Genomic DNA, 21720 nt, shown 5'->3' with positions numbered 1-21720 from the left:
AATTACTGTTACGTACACTACTCTAGATCGCATTGCATACATTGATGTTGTATCATGTAGTGTCACCTCGCAACTGCATGCATGCTAGACAGAATACGAAATCGTGTGCAACGTTTAATTAAATACTTACATTAGAGAGACGACGCCATGCACACAGTCTTACCTCAACATCAGATGGCAGACTGACCGGACAGCGTTCCGCTCCGTCGCAGCAGTCGCCGTAGAGCTCGCACAGCGAGTCGCAGGCGCAGCGATACTCCAAATGCTGCCCGTCGCCCGACACGCTCCTGCGCTCAGCGCACCGTTTCTCTCGACAAACAGACCGGAACGAACATAGCCGTGGCAGAGACTTCGAATCGACCGTCAGACAAGTCGAGTTGGTAGAAACAGCAACATGCAGTAGGAAAGTCACACAAAGAGAGACAGCAAAGACGGATCTTTGTCTGATCTGATGATTCATCGAGATCAAGATGGCTTCACAAAATGCGTTCAGCCTAAGGAATGAATGATGTCACACTGTGAATGTCGATCGTTTGTTATTATTGACAGAGAAGCCGGACATTGCACTGAAATCGATCGACAGTCGCTTGTTATGATTGACAGGGAAGCCAGACATTGCACTGAAATCGACAACGATATGTTTGGTCTGCATGACCTCGCCAATATCATTAATTAATTGCAAACGTTACTACAACGAGACGAACGCTTGCATCGACATGCACCGATCGCCTACGAAAACATGTCAAAACGCTATGAAAAAAGCTGCGTACTATGTATAGAATTCATTGTCAAATGTGCTCGACTGTATTGTGTTGTAATGCATGGATCGTTCTTGACGAGATGCAGTCACTCTGATAGGTTGACGTGACTGCATGCGAAGCTCTTTGCCTTTGCGTACATGTTTCATCTGCATGATTGGTTCGAAAGCGCGAGTCTGGATGCATGCAGCATGTGTGACGGTATCTACTAGTAATACATCCGCTTCATTGAGCACGATACCTTCTCAAGTCGTTTAGTTTACGTAAGATTGTGAGATTGTAGCTCCAAATAGACAATGATCTTGTCTTTGTAATCACTGATGTCTTTACTCAGCTAGACGTCGATCATTAATAGGCACGACATGCATAATCGCACAATATGGCAAACGCATGCGATTTCATTACAGCACTACATGTACGTCGTAAACATATTTATTTGAATAATTTTTTGTGCAAATTTTCGCAAATAAAGTTTCATCTTTACATTCAAAGCCTCGATATAAATCGACAAATCCACAAGAAACAACATTGTCACCCGGATATACGGGTATATACGTAGTCATCCAAACAGCATTGTAACCCGTATGTGACCGTCTAATTCTCTCTATTTCTCTAGATTTCTAAAAGCAAATCAGATAAACGACCAATCAGAACCCGATCAACCAAAGAGGTGACAGTGATCTTCTGGAAATTTAAACCCTCGTAAAATCCTGAGAAACGCAAATCAAAAACAGAAATTTATAAATCACTGGTGCAGACATATCGTGCCCAACTGCTTTACTTGCCTTCGCATCATAATATTGAAAGGCAGATTTCCGCAATAGCAAACAAATATTTCCTTTCCTTCGGACGCGTTGAAGACTTCTTGTAGCATCTCTCTGTTTACTCGCCCCTTCAGGCCTGACCAAGTAGCAGAAGACTGCGACAAAGTATGGCGAACCTCAAACCTACGATTAGACCTTCCTTGTTACCATCAGTTGATTCTTAGAGTAACCATTGCTAAACTTAAGACAAAATTTACTTACAAAGTTAGTAATACATTTTAGCTAATTGGACAGTAACATGCATGCGTTACGGTTCGTTCTCTTTCTGCAGTTGGCATGACTACCGGGTATTTGCTTCGATCGACATTATTGTAAGCAAACTATAGCCGAACTGTATACAAGCTAGAAATTTGTGTGTGTCTGTCACTAAAGATTGGAGTGTGGCAAGTCATGTGACAAGATAGCAGTCAGAGTCATTGGGACAGCATGGTATACTAATACGGTAGTGCGACTGCGACACTATCTTCGACAGATTCAGTTCATTTCTCAATCAAATGTAATGTACAGCCTTGATTTGATGCAGAGCATCAACTAAATTGATATTAGTTTTCTGACGGACTAGATTGTATGCACCCCTAGAAATATTGCGTCACGGTACGCGCCTGGTAGACGCTAGAAGCGGATATCATATACTGCACTGCACCTCTCTGATTTTCATAGTGATATCAGTGTGTATTTAGCTGCCTGTCTTTCGTCCGTCGTGTTTCTAGACCCTAATTCGAGACAGTTAACAAGAAAGTTTTCTTGCCTTGCGTGAGAGCTCTCTTGCAAAGCAGTCAGTTCTCTTTCCATTATTTGATCTTCCTCTGTCTTGTTCGCGCACAAGAGCTTCACCTGCCTAGAGCAGAAACGAACACAGGACAGACACACATACAGACAAACAAATAGACAAACCAACAAACAAAAAGACAAACAGACAAACAGAAAAACAGACAAACAAACAGACAGGCAGACAAACAAACAGACAGACAAACGAACAGACAGACAAAGAGACAGACAGGCAAACGAACAAACAGACAAACAAACAGACAGACAGACAAACAGACAGACAGACAGGCAGACAAACAAACAGACAAACAGACATACAGATATACACACAGACACAGACAGACAAACAAAAAGACTTAAACCAATCTGCTATATATACTGCACTTGAACCCGAAATAATTAATTAACGCAGAGAACACACAAGCTTACTTCGATTCACCCATCTCCAAAAATCTGCGAATTAATTTCGTCATCGGAGTGAGGCCTAAACCCCCAGAAAGTTAATATTTTTGTATTTTTGTGTGCATGCATGTATACGGATCAGAGGCAATGTGTACCAGTGCCTGCCGCGATGAGAAACAGAGTGTCCGTGTGGTGAAAGCATTCTTCTGTAAAAGTTCCTTCATGACGACTCACTTCGATCGAATCTCCTGTAAAACAAACGCGTTTAGTGATGGAGTGAAAAAGTTGGAATGAGTGGTAAAAATCTTGCCCGGTGCTAGGTGAGCGAGAAGTCGAGTGAGAGACCCGGATGGATAGATCTTGATCAGCAGTAGAATGGAGCGTCCCTGCTCGAATCCTCGGTCTCCTTCAAGGTTGACGACAGGACTGTATGGTCGAACTATTTCGTATTCTGTACAGGTAACAATGCTATCTGTTTGTTCTTATATTAATTAATTAATTAATTCAATAAAATAGATGATAAAGAATTTTATTTTAGTAAAAATGTCTTCAACAGTTCCGGGTATTAGTCGATGTTTTCTCTAAGACCATACTTCAATAATTGTAGAAATATTTAATTAAAAATAGAAATAAATATTTGTAATTATTTACGTTTAGAAGCCGCACTAAACCTGAGCCTCTCTTTGCCAAATAAAACGGAGCATGCAGACATGGGAAATCGTGTCGGACCTGATTGGATCGACTAGCAAGAGCCTTATTAATCGCCAAAACATCAGAGACAACGAGTAGTGACTTTTCTGTGGAGTCAAACTGTTAGTATAAGTTGTAATTGCATGGTAAACTCTTTCAGAGTATTGCCTGTTAACTAAACCAACTTACATCTAGACGTCTTTCAGTCCGTGTGCGTGTGCTTGCGTGCGTGCGTGTGTCTCTCTCTCTCTGTGTCTGTGTGTGTGTGTGTGTTTGTTTGTTTAGGTGGTCTTCTGTCTGTCTGTCTGTCTGCCTGCCTGTCTGGCTGTCTGCCTGTCTGTCTGTCAAGAATATGTCTGTCTGTATGTATGTCCCTTCGTTTGTCTGTCTGTCTCTTTGTCTATCTACCTCTGTGTCTATAGCTGTCTATCTGTCAGCCTGTCAGTCTGTCTGCATGTCAAGAATATGTTTGTCTTTCTTCCTCTTTGTCTGTCTACTGGTACCTCTGTGTCTGTTTGTCTGTCTGTCAGCCTGTCAGTCTGTCATGGTTGTCTGTCTATCTCTTAGTCTGTCTGTCTGTCTGTCTGTCTGTTTGTCAAGAATATGTCTGTCTATATGTATGTCCCTTTGTTTGTCTGTCTGTCTCTTTGTCTGTCTGTCTGTCTCTTTGTCTGTCTGTCTATCTGTCAAGAACATGTTTCTCTGTCTGTCTCTTTGTCTGTCTGTCCCTTTGCTTGATCAAGAATATGTCTGTCTGCATGTATGTCCCTAAGAACCCTTTGTTTGTTTGTCTGTCTCTTTAGTCTGTCTGTCTGCCTCTGTGTCGGTGTGTCTGTCAGTCTGTCTGTCAGTCTGTCTGTTTGTCTGTCAAGAACATGTTTGTCTGTCTGTCTCTTTGTCCCTTTCTTTGTCTGTCTGTCTGCCTGCCACTGCGTCTGTCTGTCTGTTAGCGCAAACTTCTCCACCTCTAACCACACGCCCTGCATCCTCAACTGTCTACAATCCCTATATACCTTCCGCCACGTGTCTGATGAAAACGTGATGTCCCAAGGGAACACACACGTACGCCAGAGAAGGAAACTCCACCAAAAACATCTTGGTGTCGTGAGTCACCTGCCTCACTTCTTTCACAGCACACGAGCAGTACATCATCTCTACGCCACAATCCCGACATGCTTTAATTCCACAAGCTCTAAACGACATTCAATACCAAACTTCTTCTTGGGCGCAAATTTCACTGCCAGTGGAGCACCACCGTGCAAGGCAGACCAATGAGAAACTTCAAACTTTGTCAAGCACACATCACAACGTCCGTCAATAAAATCAACTGTAACACAAGCATGAGTCAAGAAAACGTTAGGTTTACTACTTGATCCAAGGAAGAGTCCAGGAACAAGCAAATACATTAATTATTTACTCTGTCTCACCTGACATCTCACTGACAGTTGCATAAATCTCTAACAGCAAGAGATGTATTGATATTAAATATTTAATGTAAAAAATTGCAGTGCAAAATGATGTGTCTTACCACCAGATAATTGGTACAACATGGATCCGAGATAGACGACAATGGTTAGATGCACCCCATTACTGACATTGATCACAACGTCTTCTGGACGCAGTTCCTGCAAAAATTTACTGAGATTGTCCGATAAAAATTTGACAAAAATTCAAATCACCTTGTAATTGGAGTCTAGAGATATAATTGTCGTAGCTTCAGTCTGATGCCAATTGTAGCTAAACATGAGAGAGAAGACTGTTGAGATGTGATTGATTGATATTTTGTGTAAATAATGTAAAATCTCTAACACTGGTTCGGGTACAATTTGGACACCATTGAAACTCTTTGACTCTCCCACAGCTAATGCCACTGGTGAGTAGCTGTTCGTTTTGCTGTCGTCGCGAGATAAACAATTGCCCATTCTCGTTGTGATGAGTGACGTAGGCGTCAAGTCGTGTTCAAATGCCAAAAAACGAGGTCTGCCCTCTAGCTCGCTCTAAACACTTGCAACGCGAACGAACAGCAAAATAATTTGATTTAATAAGAAAACTATTTGTATACACAACGGATAATAGCAGTAGTTGTGTGTACATGTGTACATGTGTGTGTGTGTGTGTGTGTGTGTGTGTGTGTGTGTGTGTGTGTGTGTGTGTTATGTGTGTGTGTGTGTGTGTGTGTGTGTGTGTGTGTGTGTGTGTGTGTGTGTGTGTGTGTGTGTGTGTGTGTGTGTGTGTGTGTGTGTGTGTGTGTGTGTGTGTGTGTGTGTGTGTGTGTGTGTGTGTGTGTGTGTGTGTGTGTGTGTGTGTGTGTGTGTGTGTGTGTGTGTGTGTGTGTGTGTGTGTGTGTGTGTGTGTGTGTGTGAGTAATACAATCTATTATGTGTTGTGCTCAACCAGATCATTCTGGTTCCTATTATGTCGTCATCACCCTCTTAGTAGAGAAGTGACGTTTTTACCCTCAATTGGGCGACCACCAACCGGGCAGGTAAGTCCCAGAGTATACACTGTACATGCTCTGTGTACATCCCTATGGCGCCATGGCATATCAATTATTGATTGCGTGCGCTACGACTGGCAGCGGTGTAGTCAGGAATTTTTGGGTTCAAAATTAATATTAATTTGTTTAAAATTAATATTAATTTATTAAAAATTAATATTAATTTATTAAAAATTAATATTAATTTGTTCAAAAGGGCAATCTTTAGACGCAATCCTTAATTAATTAATTAACTGACAAATCGGTCTGTAGTACAATAATTCACCACTCACTCCATCTTCACCACACCAAAGGCAAACAAGCCATGCATGCAAGGAATGTGTTTAAGTAGCAAATAAGGTTGACAACAGTAAACGTTTCTAGAAACATCTAAGTTAATCGTGCACTATGACAATAATCACGTGCATGCGCACCACAACACACCTCAGTTTCTGCCACGTTTCCCCCTAAATCGTTACTGTTCCTACTAGCCATTTACTTTACCCATTTTCCTAACAAGAGTTTACTACACGTAACCCTAATGAAAAAGACAAAAGCACAGTCAGGTTAGCGCGCGCTATATAGCTATATATACTCTACTTTCTCGATGCCCCATTAGTAATTACGTATAAGTAGATGTCGAGAACTTAGGACCACACTAAAACAATGATTAGATTTGCATCGCAGCCATACGCTTTCGCATTGCTACATTGCTACGCAGACACTCTAGGGCTTTTGGGACGACCGACATCCTAATAGAGACATCTCGTTATACCCTCGTAATTACACGCCAACGACGTGATTGACTAGGGCCACCAACTTTCTAGTAGACAAGCCCACACAGTCCGACGTGCATTGATCTGCGTGATTACGTTACACTTGATGGTTGCAGGCTAAACGTGTCGTCTCTATATACTGCATGCCTCACAACCAATTCTGCGCAAAGAATTAGCCTCCACGCACGCACAAATGCAGGAATTCGAGCGTAACTGCACCGCGCGGTACACAGTACCAGCTAGCATGCATGCATGCTATCTATCCTGTCTCGTAGAATGCGAGAAAATGCGAATGCCTCAACACAAATGCTCGCCATACCGTCGCAACTGGCTGGATCCACGCCTGTACTGTACAGCTGGCCGGTCGCAAAGGCAGATCGAGAAGCGAGTTGACCAAAACGCGCAACCGCTGGACAATGATCGGATGTTTCTGTCGATCCGCAGGTCACATGCATACAATACAGCTTGTTTACGCAGGCAATTAGTTAGTTAATGTGACCCAATGTATTGATGTATGCAAGTATAATGTGTTTAGGTGTGTGACCGTCTTCAGAGCGGACGGTCGAACGAGTGAAGAGAGAGAGAGAGAGAGAGACAGAGAGAGCAACGCAAAGTGTAAGTTTCGAACACAGTTTGTGTTTCCCTCAAACATCATTTTAGAATTTGGCTTGCGTGCGTGACCTCGTTCACTGGTCGTCCACTTAATTATCTAATTAATTAACCCGTACCGTACTTAGTTTACTTCGCTGTGTTGTCTGTCTGCAGTGGCGTAACTAGGCATGAGGCAGCCGAGGCAGTTGCCTCGGTAAATAAAATGGGCGTGGCGTTGCAAAAATTTTGCTGGATGTATCACTTAGTTGATAACAGAAGAAGTCCTCTTTCACCACTGTTCTCGCACTTACTAGCAGGCGCGTACCCAGGATTTCTCTGGGGGTTTTCATATTAATATCAATAATATTGATCTGTTTATATTAATATCAATATTATTGATCTTAATAACTGTTTTTATATCAATATCTAGATTAATATTGATATTAATGGTTTAATTGATATTTGATATTTACTCTCATCCTTGTAATATCACGATGTCTTATGTATCTATACAAGTTGACAAAATGTCTTTCAAAATCATTCTTCGCGGATGTTTCCTGGAAAAACTGTTAATAACTGCATCAAAATCGATTGTCATCGACTGATTGATGTGTAGTAGAGCCAAACTGCTTAGTCTTTCTTGGCCCATTGAGGACCTTAGGTATGTCTTTAGTCGCCTTAAGACAGACACGGATCTTTCACACTCTGCTGTCGTGACCGGCAGTGTGCAAAATATGCGCAGCACACAGCTGATGTTTGGGTACATAGTTTCGTCAGCATATGACAAGCAATCTGCAGACGTGTGAGGAAACGCTCCTTTGAATCTGCGCCATTTGTTGACCCAGTTGTGCATCTCCTGAGGCAGCCCATCAGCAGATGGTAAATCGTCAAGGTAGAATTCAAAGTCGTCAAGTCCCATAGTTTTCACATCCAATTCCCCCGTAGGGGGGTTTCCGGGCAACCTGGAAACATGCCTGCGTACGCCACTGCTTAGCTAGCGCACGTTCACGCACGTGAAGCACTTGCCGCACACGTGACTGAGAAATCTAGAGGTTAATTAATTAATTTATATAAACTTGCCTCTGTAAAATTTTAATGCTAGTTACGCCCTTGGTCTGGCTGTCTGTCGCCCATTATTACGTGAAGTCAGAATGATGTACGAGACTCTTGCTGTGGTAAAGGCATGCGTCGTATATACGGGTCAGTGTACTATATACGGGTCAGTGTACTATATACCGGTCAGTATTTACGAGCACTACATACGGGCTGTGCATGACCCGTATGTACAGTATGTTCGTTTTCTGTATATATGCCGTAGCTTTACAACCTAAACTCCGTACTAGCACTTTATGATGCAAACTCAGCTCAATATATAGCATTTACGTATATTTACGCGTAACGTCGCAACAAAAACGCAGTGCAAGGTAACGTCGCTTGGGGTTGGCTGCACATCTAGCGGAAAAAGTTTATCAAGTGCGCATCTACTCTTCCGAACTAATGTTTGCCTGCTGAGTGCATCTGTTCTCCCAAATCGGTGCTCTTTAGGTCCGTCCAATTGGTGGAGCAAAAATTTCGTTACAGACTGCCGCCATTTTGATTTCAATGTGGGTCATTGATTAATCTGTGACAGAAGTACTAGTCAGAGCGGCATGCACACAAATAATCACGACAATGTGTATCAAGTGAGTCAACTGCAACACTAACCAATATTAGCTAGAAAGCAACAAAACTTCCAAAGGATTTTCTTCGATTAGCGTTTGCTGAAACGAGTTCCCATTACATAGCATTCAGTATTGGAAGAGCAATGCCCGATATTGGAGGGGCATGTCTATAGATATAGAACACCAGCGCGCTTACGTATCACTTGAGCAATCCAAAGGGAGTGCGAGCTTTACGTATAGGTTAGTAATGACGATGTCTGCCATTTCAGCAGCCGCTTGGACGGATTTGACGGAGAATCCTTCTGCTTCGGCCCGCGCCTTTGAAGGGCTGCCTCCGTGTAAGCCGACAATGATGTTCGCGCCGCTATCTCTTAAGGTTTAGCGATTGCGCCCGTCCTGGGTTCTCCAAAGTCGATCATCATCGACAACTCCGCACTGGATTTCCCAAAGTTATCTTTTGTGAAGGAAAAACAGTCGACTAAGTACAGCAAATTAGCGAACGCAACCTCTCGGCAGAACATCCTTTAGTACCGACTCGTGCTACACACTGTGCATTGGATGTGTACGAGGCTGTGAAGGAAATTCGTCAGGCTGCACGTTCTAATGCTCTTGGGCGAACTATCACGTACCCCGCTCTGAGGATGAAAGGAATTAAGGAATTCTGATTGTAGCCGCTGGTACCTCCGACTTACCGCTGGCAGAAGAAGCCGCTGAAACGGTAGAGATTCTGGGAAACCTCCACTATGACACTTTGTTCTATCCAAACGGTCTGTCCCTCTCTACACCCTAAAAAGATCGTTAAGAAATCGATAAACGCGAACCATTTTCGCGTTTCTTACATAGTGATCATTAACCGGAGACGCGCATGCGCTACGGTTGCTGACCAACAAGCTCTAGGGCCGGCCGGCCGGACAATTGGAATGCTGCGCATGCGCTCATTGAATCTCTGGTGTTAAATAGCGTGCCAGGCGATGTGCCGACGTCTTTGCATGCCTAAAGGTATCGACTAGCTATCTGATGTCGACCATCCCACGTGCGAGTCAATGTGTCCAGCCCCCTTCTCACGCTCTTCATTGACTCTGACCAATTAGACTTAAAGTGAATGAACACTTTGTAACCTAAAAGGTCAGCAGCCGAGGGTTTAGCACTTTAGTGCTTCTTCATTTACGTCATGTGATGTCATCATACGTTCTACAAAAACGATTCTTAGTCGTGAGTCCGTGTCCCCCCCTATGTGTAATCCCGAGGCCACAGCTAAACAAAAATTGCCAACAAAAGACAGCAGTCTGCATCATATCACGTCTCATATAATTTGATATACAACAGTCCTTAGCTCATAGCACTCTCTTGCGTCATATATAATAATATTATACGAAAATAATCAGAAAATAATGTATCGCACTTACTACAGTTTTCTAGCAGACTTGCCACGCTTTGTCTGCCACAGTTGGCTGTCGATTGTGAAAGCATCGACAGACAACGATAGTGTCGTCGATTGGATCACCTGGAACGATTTGCTTCCGCTATTGTATCTGGCAGGAGACAATATGTCACAAACTATCCGAGACAAGCTCACTCATCGACTTACTTGTATAGCTCGGCAATCATCTTTGAATCGACAAGTCTTGGACCTTTACCACAGAGTCTGTGTAACTGGAAGTAATGTGTGAGATAATTGATGTGAAACAGATTTGTGAAGGTGGAAGGCTCACTTGATTGGTGTCTGGTTCATAAGCGTAGAGGGCACGAAACTTTTTTCCGCTTCCATCTCGAAACAGGATGAGAAAGTGAGCTGCTTCGGACTCATCTAGTACCTTCAGAAGATATGAATATAGTTTGTAGCCCAGACAAGAAAAAGCAGGCATATAAATCGAAAACTAGCACACCAATGATAGATGGATAGGCAGGCAAGCAGATTAGATGGCAAACAAATTGACAGACTAAAGGGTTGACAAACAGACAAATCAAAAATAGACAGACTAACAGACACAGACTGACAGATAGATAGACAGACAAAATGACAGAAAGACAAACTGAATGACAGACAGACAAACTTACAGACAGACAAACAGACAGACAAACTGACAGACATACAGACAGAAAGACAGACAGACAGACAGACAGACAGAAAGACCGACATATCTCACTAAGATCACGAAATGAAAGATGGAAAGCTGAATTCGATTGAATTTGAAACGTACTGACGGCGAATACTGTAAAATAGTATGTAGTAATGACTCTGTAGATGGGTAGCTATAAACATCAGATGGCTGTTCGTTAGTGTTTTCCTTCTATGACCACTATGGTCGTTTATCTTGAACTCTTAGCAATATAAGTAGCCTCTTCTGTATTAGCGTTGATGTTTTCAGTAAATGTTCTTTGACAGACAGACTGAGAGACAGACTGACAGACAGATGAACAAACTGACAAACAAACAACTAACAAACAGACACACCCACACAGATACGCAAACAGCTTGACCAAAGCGTAAACGGAAGAAAGGTACACCACCTGCCTGCCTCACATTTCAGACCCCACAAGCAATACTGGTGGATGCATACCAGTAAGCACAACAACACAGAAACAGACAATCATCACCAGACCACCACAATCAAGCCTACTATTAAGACTTCACCTCAAGAACTTTGTCTTTCAGGTGGCTATTGACGTCACCAGCCAAACACACGTGACTAACAGCATTCTGTATCAGTTGCCTGTTGGATCGTGTCGGAATCTTCGACTGCCAACTAACTGCATCCGACACTGGTGATGACAATGCAGCCTCAACTCCAGTTTTTGAAGAATTTTCAGCACCCGATTCAGACCCAATCACCATAGTTTGCCCCAACATCCTCGATTCTTGTTGATTTGCGCTGTCAAATTCATTGGCACGTCCTGCACGTTTCGGTTGAGTACTGTGAACAAGTCTGGTCTTTTGACGTTTCTGTGCTAGACTCAGTATTTCAATTTGTGCCAACTCTTTTGCTTCTTGTTCGTCCCTGATTCTGGCTTGTTCCTCTTCCTTCTGCTTTCTCAATCTCTCTTGCTCGGCACACTTCATGCTAAAAAAGAAGATTGAGAAATTGGATCATTTCAAATGAAGTGTGGATCCAAACCTTGCTCGTTGCTTTCTCTTCTCAACTTCAGCTTGTCGCTTTTCCCTTTCGACGTCTAACTGCTTTTGTCTAGACTGCAACAGTCTTGCTTTCCGACGTTCCAGCTCATCTGATGAAATCTAATGACATCATTTCAAATAGTATTAGGTAGGGATACTAAAGAGTTCATGTTTGCTGTATTACCTTGTTGTCTTCGTTACCCCACCCTCCTACAAAAAACCCAACAGACTTGTCAATACCTGCTCCTTTATCCAAACTCTCTTCTGGTTGTAGCTGAAGTGATGGGTGATGTCCCCCTGACTGCAACACCGTCGATGTCAACTGACTGGACGATTGATTCAAGCTTATTGTTTCACCAGTATCATATTTCTCTTCCAATCTCTTACGTTCAGACAAAATGGGAGATGCATGGTTTTCATGATCACGTGATGTCACAATGTGTTCGTCTGCTATACCTGCAGCAGTAGAAGCCATGAATAAGTCAGTACCACCAGTTCCTTGTCTCAGAGCCATCTCCTCATTGTCTGCGGCTGATGTAACGGGAACACGAACTGGCACCACCTTCTCGTGACAAGACTGACTAGACACTGTCTCAGCAACTGTCTGTTGCTTTCGTCCTACTCCTCCCTCGCCATTCTCTAACCATTTGTTCCTCTGTACGACACTTTGCCCGCTAGATAGAACCAATGAGGGCTTTCTAGTTGGTGTGGACGTTGCAGTCTTTGCTCTCCGCAAAGCCTCCAACAGTGCTACCTCACTCACACGTCTTTTGTGTTCTTCCCATTGTGCTTCCAACTGTAACCGCTCTTGTTCTATTGTCCGTCTCTTCTCTTCCAATTTTAGTCTAAGAACCAATAGTTCTGGAGAAAGCTTGGAAGATTCATTGTCAATATCTCTTTCATTCTGCTCAGTGTGTGGGTTGGCAATTTGCCCTTCGAGTGGCTCTACACACTGACCTTTTGTTAAAACTGTCTCATGCTTGTTTGTCTCTACAACCAGTTGTTGGGAAACCACAATTTCATCATCTAGTACCTCATCAATGTCAGCAATTTTTTTATCTACAACCGAGTGTTTCTGATCTGGTTCATGATGAATGGAAGATTTACATCTTACATTGTCACCAACGGTCATGTCTGACACAACTAGGGCATCGCTCTCTACAGCAGTACTGACATCATTTGCATACAACTCTACTCTATTTTCTGTTTTGTTTTCTACTTCATTTTGTACCATTTTCGTCTCCTCACTTCCCTCAAATATGGCGAAGTCATTGGTATTTTGATCATCTACAATTTCTGATTCATGATTGCAGCTGAATGTTTCATTTAGATTGCTTGACTGCATACTTGAAGCAACAAGGTCAGCAACAACGTCCTCCTGTTTTCCTGCTGTCAGGCATGTCTCTGGTCCACTATATTTGCTGTCAGTATTATTACTTATAGTCAACCCTTCTATTCTCACTGGCAGGTCTTTTTGAAAACTGTCCAGACTCTTAGACATCCATCGACCACGTTTCAATGGTACATGTCTCCAATGTGCAGGATGCACCTTTAGCTCTTTACCTTCAAAGTTTGATTGAACTCCCTGTGAAACTCCATGTATGACAATACCATGACTGCCATTGTTAACTGTCTTTTCTGAGACTTGTTCTACCAAACATTCTTGAAAAGATTGTTTCTCTCGCTTACCTTCAGGCTGACGACATTTTGGTAGTGGAGGCTTTTCTACACCTGTGAACCGTTTTTGCACATGACTGTGTCTCGTATGAGTAACAATAGTATTTGAGTCCAAACTCTGGTTTTCTGGCACATCTGTGGCGACCAGCGAGTGACCTGATGATTTATCTGTCAATTGACCATGCGTCTGAATGAGTGGCCTTTCAAGACCCTTGCTTATTTGTTTTGCTTCAAACCAGTCAAACAGTTGAACAACCAAAGATACAATATTTTGTTTGAGAACAAGAGACGACTCAACAACATCCTCAACTGACAATGGAACTGCTAAAGGGAATGCAACAAACTTCTTGTCCAGTGCAATCTTCACCAATTGCACATTTCCCTTCATGTTGTCTTGCGTAAGATCATCAGAAAGCTTTAAAGCTAAACAGTAATAGCCATTAGATATACACAAAATCTAAGGCAGTTAAATCATCTCCTGTCTGTCTGTCTGCCTGAGTTCAATGTACCTTGAATATCCAATAAATCGGGAAGAAAAAAGCTGGTTAGTACCCCAAGACATCTGCCATCTCTCAAATCCCTTCCCAAGTCGTCCATAAATGGAACTTGCAAATGCCCTACTTTGGCTCTCAATCTTCGTCTGCAACGAGCACTTGACGTCGTAGCATCGTTGCTTTGTAATGACTCAATGTGTTGTTTGACAGCAAAGTGACATACTTTGTTGACCCACAATAGTAAAGCATCTTCAAGATCAAATGGCAATTCTTTTGAAGCATTGAATGATCCATACTTTTTCACAGTGTGTACAACATGTTCTATTGACACAATTTTGGTCATTTGTGCAGTCATCAATGCGTCAATAAGAGCAACATGAGACACCTACAAAGCCAAGTTCAGAAACGACATAGATCTACAATCTTTCAATATTAATTGTTGTTAAGAGCTACTAATATAATATAGGCAGAAACAAAATTGGCAAATGAACGAGTGTACATGCTCTCAACACACACACACACACACACACACACACACACACACACACACACACACACACACACACACGGACAAATGTTAATTAAGCCCTTCATGTTGTTCAACGCCGACCTTAAGGTCAGTGGTGTAGTTCACCTGCCTCTAGAGACAGGGCCTCCAAGTGCTACACAAAGGTTTAAGACCAGCACTACAATCCACCTGAAGCTTGGCCAGAGTCATCCAGGGGCACTGACAATGGTTCAGCTTTGGGACTGGACACTAAGGTCCACATGTACCCATCTGCAAGTCAGCAGTCATGTCCACCCCAGTCAATGACCAGGTACTCATTTATACTCCTGAGTCGAGAGAAGGAATTTGTGTGTAAGTTTAAGGAAATTACGCCATAGCTCACTATCGCTGTGACTTGAACTTGCAACCTGCCAGGTCCCCGATGTTTCCATTCTCCAAATGCACTCTCTTACCAATTGAGCTAAAGCACACCACACACACACACACACACACACACACACACACACACACACACACACACACACACACACACACCTTGATCACTAATTCCACCATACCCACCTACTAAGTGTTTTGGCAAGAAAGCAAAGAGCTCTCCTGGTAGTGATAGTAAAGTTCTCATGCTGAATTTGTTGGCCTAATGCTCCCCAGCCTCTAGACACCCTCAATTTGACAAATGTTGCAATTAGCAATGTACGTCCTTCCTTAGGCCAAGAAACTACCAGAAATACAAGATCCCATGACATGGAGAGTTCAATGAGAAATCTTTAATCCTCCTATGCAATCAATCACAGTTTTATGGTAGAGGAGACTCAACAATAACATGTGAGAAGATAAACAACAAAATGCTGATGTCAAAGTACGTCTTAGTCTAGAAAGCAATAATTCATTTAATCTTCCACACTAAAACTACAGGTCAAGTAAAGTGCAATCTACTCATCATAGTTACTCCCTATTTCGTGCTACAGACAGATTAATCACTGTACTAGGAGTCACCTATGATCATTACTCTGCATAGATATCTACTGTATCTACAAATATATCAAATTGCTAATTTAATAATTACTAATTATTAAAAAACTAAATAAATAAAATTTGCCTTTTATTGCTTCTTTCATAGTTTCGTTTTTATTCAAGGCCAAATAATAAGTCCAAAAACACAAAATAAAAATATTGCAAATATAGATGCACCACAAACACATTTTTGACAAATTACGAAGAACAAAGGTTGACAACCAAGAGTGCAAATAACGAGTGCCACTAATTATCCATTCAACCTGATATTTATAGTCAAAATATGTCTTGGGTAGCAGTGAAACATATACGTATGTATATACTTTCATTTGTTGCTACTATCACTGTTCAAGTTCGTTAAGTTAACATACTGAATTAGCAATGCTAGAAGAAGCCAAAGTAATCTGTGGTTAATTAGTAACAAAACTAAATATAGTAGTCACCCTGAAAGAAGATAGTTGTGTGGTAATAACGTCGTGTGATTTCAGGGGACATCAATATTAGTGCAGAATTAATTTGTGTGATAACAAGTCGTCTCTGTCCACCTCTCAATTGGCAACTGCTATGTGCTGGTAGATAGACTGCCAGAAGCAGATACAGGTGGCACAAACATTTGCCTGTCCTGTAAAGATTTGCACTTGAAATAGTATAAGATTAATGAAGGAAAGACATTAGCTGACACGTCTTGTAGCTGTCGTTGTCTGGGTCATGAGCCAGTGCACACTAGACATAAGGCTAGTACGTGGACTGAACAAAATCGCACAAATTTCTTCTTTCAGGGTAACTGTCTCTAACAAACAACGTATAGTAAACATTACCAGTTTGTTGGGCTGTATTATAAGCATATTCCTAATTTAACATCATAACATGCAAAAATTTGCTCCGAATATTTGTCATAGGACTAACGAACTGTAGCAGCTGCTTACCTCACTGAATGGATTTCTTTGACAAAGGACATCTTCATCAACTTCTACCTCTTCATCACCCACTGAAACATAAAATCCTCTACGAGCAAGGTTTTGTATTACTTCGGACACATCGGTTGGCTTTCGTTCCAACTGGCTAGTAAACACAGCATGACATGCAGTGCAGTAGAGACCGCCTTGTGTGAGGTCGTTGACGATTTCTTGCCGCACTTGTACACATTGCTATACATGAAACAACACAATTTCAATACACTAAGACAGAAGGAACAGGAAGACAAATGATGAGACATTGACACTGCATTATAAAATGGACATGCAAGCCTAAAGACAATTCACAGATCAAGTATGAAGGCAGCAGCATAGTGAAGCATACTTTTTGAGACTGATTAAATGTACAAGCACGTAAGTTGTCAGTTTGTAATGTAAAGTTTAAGACTGCAAATGCCATGATTTAGAGCCAGTGTTACATTAGAAGTAAAGCATCCATATCAAAGAACGTGTATTGATGGTCTGATAGCCAATACTCTCCCATCTCTTTACGATTCAAAACATAATATATACCCTGTATCAATCTACTGTCCAAAGGCTCCATTAGTTGAATGTATGTGCATGCACAAAGGCAATAAACACTGCATATATTAAAGTATTATAGTAGCAATAAAATTATGAAATAAACAAATAAATGTGTGTGTACGTCTGAGACACAGCCACTCTCAATTACAGATGTCTAAATTGTTACGACCACCAGATCATAAGTGTGATATTCTCAGATCAACTTTCTAGCACAAGCTGTCCCACCTAAGCACATAGATCAACCATCCGGTGTTCATTGACAAGACAAACATTTACCAGTAGAAATCTCCAAACAGAGAGGCAATGAGTTCAACCAACTTTGTCCATACTCTCAGTTTGACTACTTGGGCTTAAACTCTGCATACACGAATACATCAAGGCACATATTATGCAAGAGCAATTGTTTCTAAAAACTTTCTAGCACGTGGATTGGGTTGGCTGCTTATCAGGAACCGTAGGGCTGACATATTTATGCAGAGTTTGCTAATTTGTTTGTGTTATATTACAAGGAACAACAGCAAGCTCTACATACACTTTGATAAATAGCTAATATTTCTATTTATAAATCTGTAAACGGTAGTCTTTGCTTTTGTTTACTTTCTTGTCTATTGTTCATTCCTTGTGCTCTTTAAGCACGCTGTACCTCGACTGGTGTGATATGAATATATTATTACTAGTTGTAGGGTACCCGTAGGTGGAGCCTCGCATTGGTGAGAACACGTTGCAACAGAGCTTTCTGATCGTCTAGTGAAACGTCGCGCCCTAGCTAGACAATACGTATTTGTTGAAACCCTGCCATGGAAGTAAACATGCAAACTTCCTAGTAATTTAGATTACGTATCTAAGCCTGGTAGGTAATCGTCGTTTCGCAATCGTGATCAAGACAATTGAAATGTACAGTCTAGGTATGCACTCAGTTCCTTTGTAACAACAGTATGGTATATTTTTGATATATAAATTAATATCAGCAGCAAACATTGACTATCTACAGTGTTAGATACAACACAGTATAGTAAAGGATTGATCATACTATAGTAAGGGACGTGTGAGTAGTTGACTGCAGGTGGCATTCAGCTTCAGAAGGTGTTTCTTGGTTGTCAAGTACACACAATCCCTAGCTACAATACAAAAGAATAGGGCAACGGAGTTTTGTGAGGCTTTTCGTTGCTGTTTGGTCACTTGCACGAATCGTTCCTAGACTGATCGGTAGTTGGACACGAAAACGATTTTTTAAAGTGGGTTTATAATGAAATGTGGTCATAAGAGGAAAAATTTGAGGTCACACACACACACACACACACACACACACACACACACACACACGCACACCTAAAAACCCTAAATGTCAGGAGCTGCCTCTCAGAGGTCATGCCCTCCAGCTTTTAACCTGGGCCCTGTGCGCTACTCAGGGAACTCTGGGCCTGCGCTAGCAAACTCCTGGAGCCAGGCCAGGCACTCGCAGGAGCACACACACACACACACACACACACACACACACACACACACACACACACACACACACACACCGAGAGCTCAATACATAACCTATAGGACCACGCCCCTTTCTGTTGTGCGATCTGGATTAGAAGGGCCTCGCTAGGCTCAGCAAGAAGCTCAGCAAATATTATTATCAGACCTTTACATCTATCTCTAAAATTCAAGCCTTAGCCAAAACGTTATTGACAACAGTCTGTGCATAAAATTTACGTCTTCACAGACACTAAATTGTCGAACAGACAAACATAAAGATGACAAATATATCAATTGGCAATCAACTAGATCTCATGATGCAGGTGTCTGTAAATCTATCTGACGGAGCATCAACTGAACGTACTAATCCGTACTAACTTGAACAATGACGAATGGGTGTTCGACAGTAACCGTCTTCTCTGGTGTGTCCAGCACATTTCCGTCTGCCTGGTGAACCAAAGAATACAGCCACCGCAAACTGGCGCGAAATTTACCCTAGAAAGACACTTACTTCGGCACACGCTACAGTTGCAACAAATTACATATGCTTGTACCTTTACAGGGTCGTACTCCATCCTCCAATGAGACGACGCTAACGTCACTCTTCAAATGCTCGAACTTGCGCTTTGACACGTGTAAATGTCCCGGATGTTAATGAAATGGCGGATGAGTTGGACTTGTGGGGAGAGAGAATGGAGCGCGAGGGTGCGTTTGTCATCAAAGGAGTGAAGTCCAAGATCAGGTGTAGTTTCAGAAGTCGACAGTAGACTGACAATTTACTGTGTTTCCATAGAGACGCGTAAACAAACGGATTTTTGTCCTTTTTAGGCGTAAGCCGAGAACTTACAGAACCAACTCGCAACTCACAATGACGACAAAAAACTTGTCTCAAACGTTGAAGCTCACGCTACAGTCGAAAGAATCAAATGGCAGAGACGACAGCAACTGCAGTACCCCGGATGATGATACATCGTTGGCATCAGACGACCTCAACTTGGGTCTATCGGATGACTTAGAGGACGACACAATGGATCAAGCAAACAGCTCAGTCCCTCCCAATGCAAATCGACGCGAGAACATCAAAGACCGAGCAAAGAGCGCCGAGTGGTTCACAGCACCAATACATCGGATTGAGAGTACAGATCCAAGGGATAATGCTCTCATACAGAAACTCAAAAACAGACCACATACTCCTACAAGCTTTACTCTAGGAAGCCAGCGGTATACACCATCACCACGATTTAGGGTTGATTCACCTGATAATGTCAAGCATCTAGGCCGACCCGACAGACGAGTGTTCTGGGAGAACGTGGACAGAAATCGCAAAACAAATGCAGTTACCAGACCAAGCACATCGACACCAATTCATCACAGAGTGGGATTCTTTGGATCAACGCCCATTAAACAAGCATGGAGACCCCACACTGCATCAGGTCTTGTCTCAGAGTTGCCCACAAGATCCAAAGATGGAAAGCACAGAGCGATGCCTCCACGCACAACACTCGCAGAGTCTCTTCCGAATTTAGAAAGAGAGAGCCCTTATGTGGATAGAATCGCTCGCTTGCGATTGAATGGACTAAAACTAGAGGAGGACATCCTCCTGGAGCTTAAACGTCGGCAAGAACTCGATCGTTTGAGAGGCCCCTTTCCTCGTTGGTACGAGCTACGGACACGAGAGTTTCACCACGAAGCAAAGAGAAACAACGAGATGCTGCAACGATCGGCCGAATGGCAAGACATGTTGGATTACACGAAAAAACTGATCAGAACTAGCAGTAGAGCTCACTGAAACAAACAGAGCATCTGAATTGAATTAATCCTGTGTAAGTACTGAACACTCAATTCAAGTCGCTTTTGATAATCTCAGCATCACGTGACTTCGTATACTCTGAAAGTGCGGTTTTCCATCACCAGCCTGAATAGACGCATATAGTCACCTGATCTATGACGAACCTCATCACAGAATCGAGGCACGTTTGTGGATTTGAGATCCTTGTCGTAGTCGTCTCCCAGAGATACTTCCAATCGATGCCCATTCGAGAGATCGATCAGATCAGGGAAACGGCATCCCTCTTGACCCTTCTGCACTCTCGCAATACAAATAGAGTCTTCAAGTATGATATAGTTGGCGTCTATGCTTTTCAAGATTTCGTGTATTTCTTTGGGAGTTCGTCGCCCGTAGATCTGTCCCACCTACAACACACACCATTGAGTGTACAACTTCCGATGGAGTGTTACACAACATGCCAACTGCAATATAGTCTCATGTAGCCAGACCCTCTCCGCCATCATACTTCCGGAGGGCCTATCCCGCCGGAAGTATGATGGCGGAGAGGGTCTGGCTATGTGAGACTAACTACAATATACTAGACCTGAAGTGTCCGTTGTCTGAGCCACTTGTTTTCATAGTGAGGATGGTTCGTGATGTGTCGACCTGTGCACAGTTTGACACCAGCCAGCAGCTGCATGCTGCCTGCAAACGAAGCAGTTGGAGCAGTACTGTTCCTACGACACACAGGAAAGGATTTCATTCAACATTCGTGCCATCGGGTGCGTAATATACTTAATCCATTCCATCAGTTCCACGGTGTCCGGGTCCCAAAATTCGCGCAGCTGTTCGAGACTTTCTTTCATTTCAGGGAAACACTAGAGATGTAGAATACCATGTGAAGGGTTGTTGAAATCGTACGTTTTAACTGTTACTCACCATGTAGATCAGGATGCCGATAAAGAAGGCAACAAATGCCCATCTGATGTAAGTCCCCTGTAATACAAGTATATCATCAATAACACAGTAAGGTCATATTCTCAATACAATGAATATAATATTAGATGTCCAGTTACTACACATGCTGACTGATTTTTTAATGTTTCGTAACTGTTCCACACACACATCATATCAAAAAATGGATACTATATTGCAACGACTTCCTTCACAGTGTTCTCCCCAGGATTTCAGAATAGCATGGCATGTGGAGATGATCGTCGCAAGAGACG

At 42.4% G+C, this 21720-nt stretch overlaps 5 protein-coding genes across 5 annotated transcripts in view; 1 reads left to right on the top strand and 4 right to left on the bottom strand.

Annotated features, from left to right (window-relative positions):
- Nucleotides 1-1180: 1180 nt before the first annotated feature.
- Nucleotides 1181-7067, bottom strand: LOC134186962 (cytochrome b5 reductase 4-like). Its single transcript, XM_062655066.1, has 13 exons — nucleotides 7014-7067; nucleotides 5252-5439; nucleotides 5122-5179; nucleotides 4971-5067; nucleotides 4870-4899; nucleotides 4653-4769; nucleotides 4456-4596; nucleotides 3063-3203; nucleotides 2908-3000; nucleotides 2780-2834; nucleotides 2331-2420; nucleotides 1544-1705; nucleotides 1181-1468 (listed from the first exon to the last, which is right to left on the bottom strand). Exons 2-13 carry the CDS (start codon nucleotides 5362-5364, stop codon nucleotides 1417-1419), a joined length of 1149 nt encoding a protein of 382 aa, XP_062511050.1. The 5' UTR covers nucleotides 5365-5439; nucleotides 7014-7067; the 3' UTR covers nucleotides 1181-1416.
- Nucleotides 7068-7784: 717 nt separating this feature from the next.
- On the bottom strand, nucleotides 7785-8204 carry LOC134186521 (52 kDa repressor of the inhibitor of the protein kinase-like). The gene has a single exon (XM_062654508.1). It carries the CDS (start codon nucleotides 8202-8204, stop codon nucleotides 7785-7787), a length of 420 nt encoding a protein of 139 aa, XP_062510492.1.
- Nucleotides 8205-10233: 2029 nt separating this feature from the next.
- On the bottom strand, nucleotides 10234-19366 carry LOC134186439 (calmodulin-regulated spectrin-associated protein 2-like). Its single transcript, XM_062654414.1, has 10 exons — nucleotides 19278-19366; nucleotides 19102-19218; nucleotides 16681-16902; nucleotides 14248-14617; nucleotides 12246-14161; nucleotides 12063-12181; nucleotides 11582-12008; nucleotides 10659-10760; nucleotides 10535-10599; nucleotides 10234-10478 (listed from the first exon to the last, which is right to left on the bottom strand). The coding sequence occupies exons 1-10, from the start codon at nucleotides 19296-19298 to the stop codon at nucleotides 10352-10354; spliced, it is 3486 nt and encodes a 1161-aa protein (XP_062510398.1). The 5' UTR covers nucleotides 19299-19366; the 3' UTR covers nucleotides 10234-10351.
- Nucleotides 19367-19371: 5 nt separating this feature from the next.
- On the top strand, nucleotides 19372-20512 carry LOC134186438 (uncharacterized). The gene is made up of 2 exons (XM_062654413.1): nucleotides 19372-19465; nucleotides 19552-20512. Exons 1-2 carry the CDS (start codon nucleotides 19383-19385, stop codon nucleotides 20510-20512), a joined length of 1044 nt encoding a protein of 347 aa, XP_062510397.1. The 5' UTR covers nucleotides 19372-19382.
- The window catches only part of LOC134186436 (probable C-mannosyltransferase DPY19L3), an 11521-nt gene continuing 10233 nt past the window's right edge, over nucleotides 20433-21720 (bottom strand). Inside the window, exons 11-14 of the mRNA XM_062654412.1 lie at nucleotides 21431-21487; nucleotides 21287-21369; nucleotides 21096-21228; nucleotides 20433-20916 (exon numbers count right to left, since the gene is read on the bottom strand). Of these exons, the coding sequence (XP_062510396.1) occupies nucleotides 20593-20916; nucleotides 21096-21228; nucleotides 21287-21369; nucleotides 21431-21487 (597 nt within the window). The 3' untranslated portion in view covers nucleotides 20433-20592. The remainder of the gene's footprint in view (nucleotides 20917-21095; nucleotides 21229-21286; nucleotides 21370-21430; nucleotides 21488-21720) is intronic.

Source organism: Corticium candelabrum, chromosome 11, assembly GCF_963422355.1.
Source record: "Corticium candelabrum chromosome 11, ooCorCand1.1, whole genome shotgun sequence".
NCBI classification, from domain to species: Eukaryota; Metazoa; Porifera; class Homoscleromorpha; order Homosclerophorida; family Plakinidae; genus Corticium; species Corticium candelabrum.
This window is presented reverse-complemented; position numbering and strand designations above follow the sequence as displayed.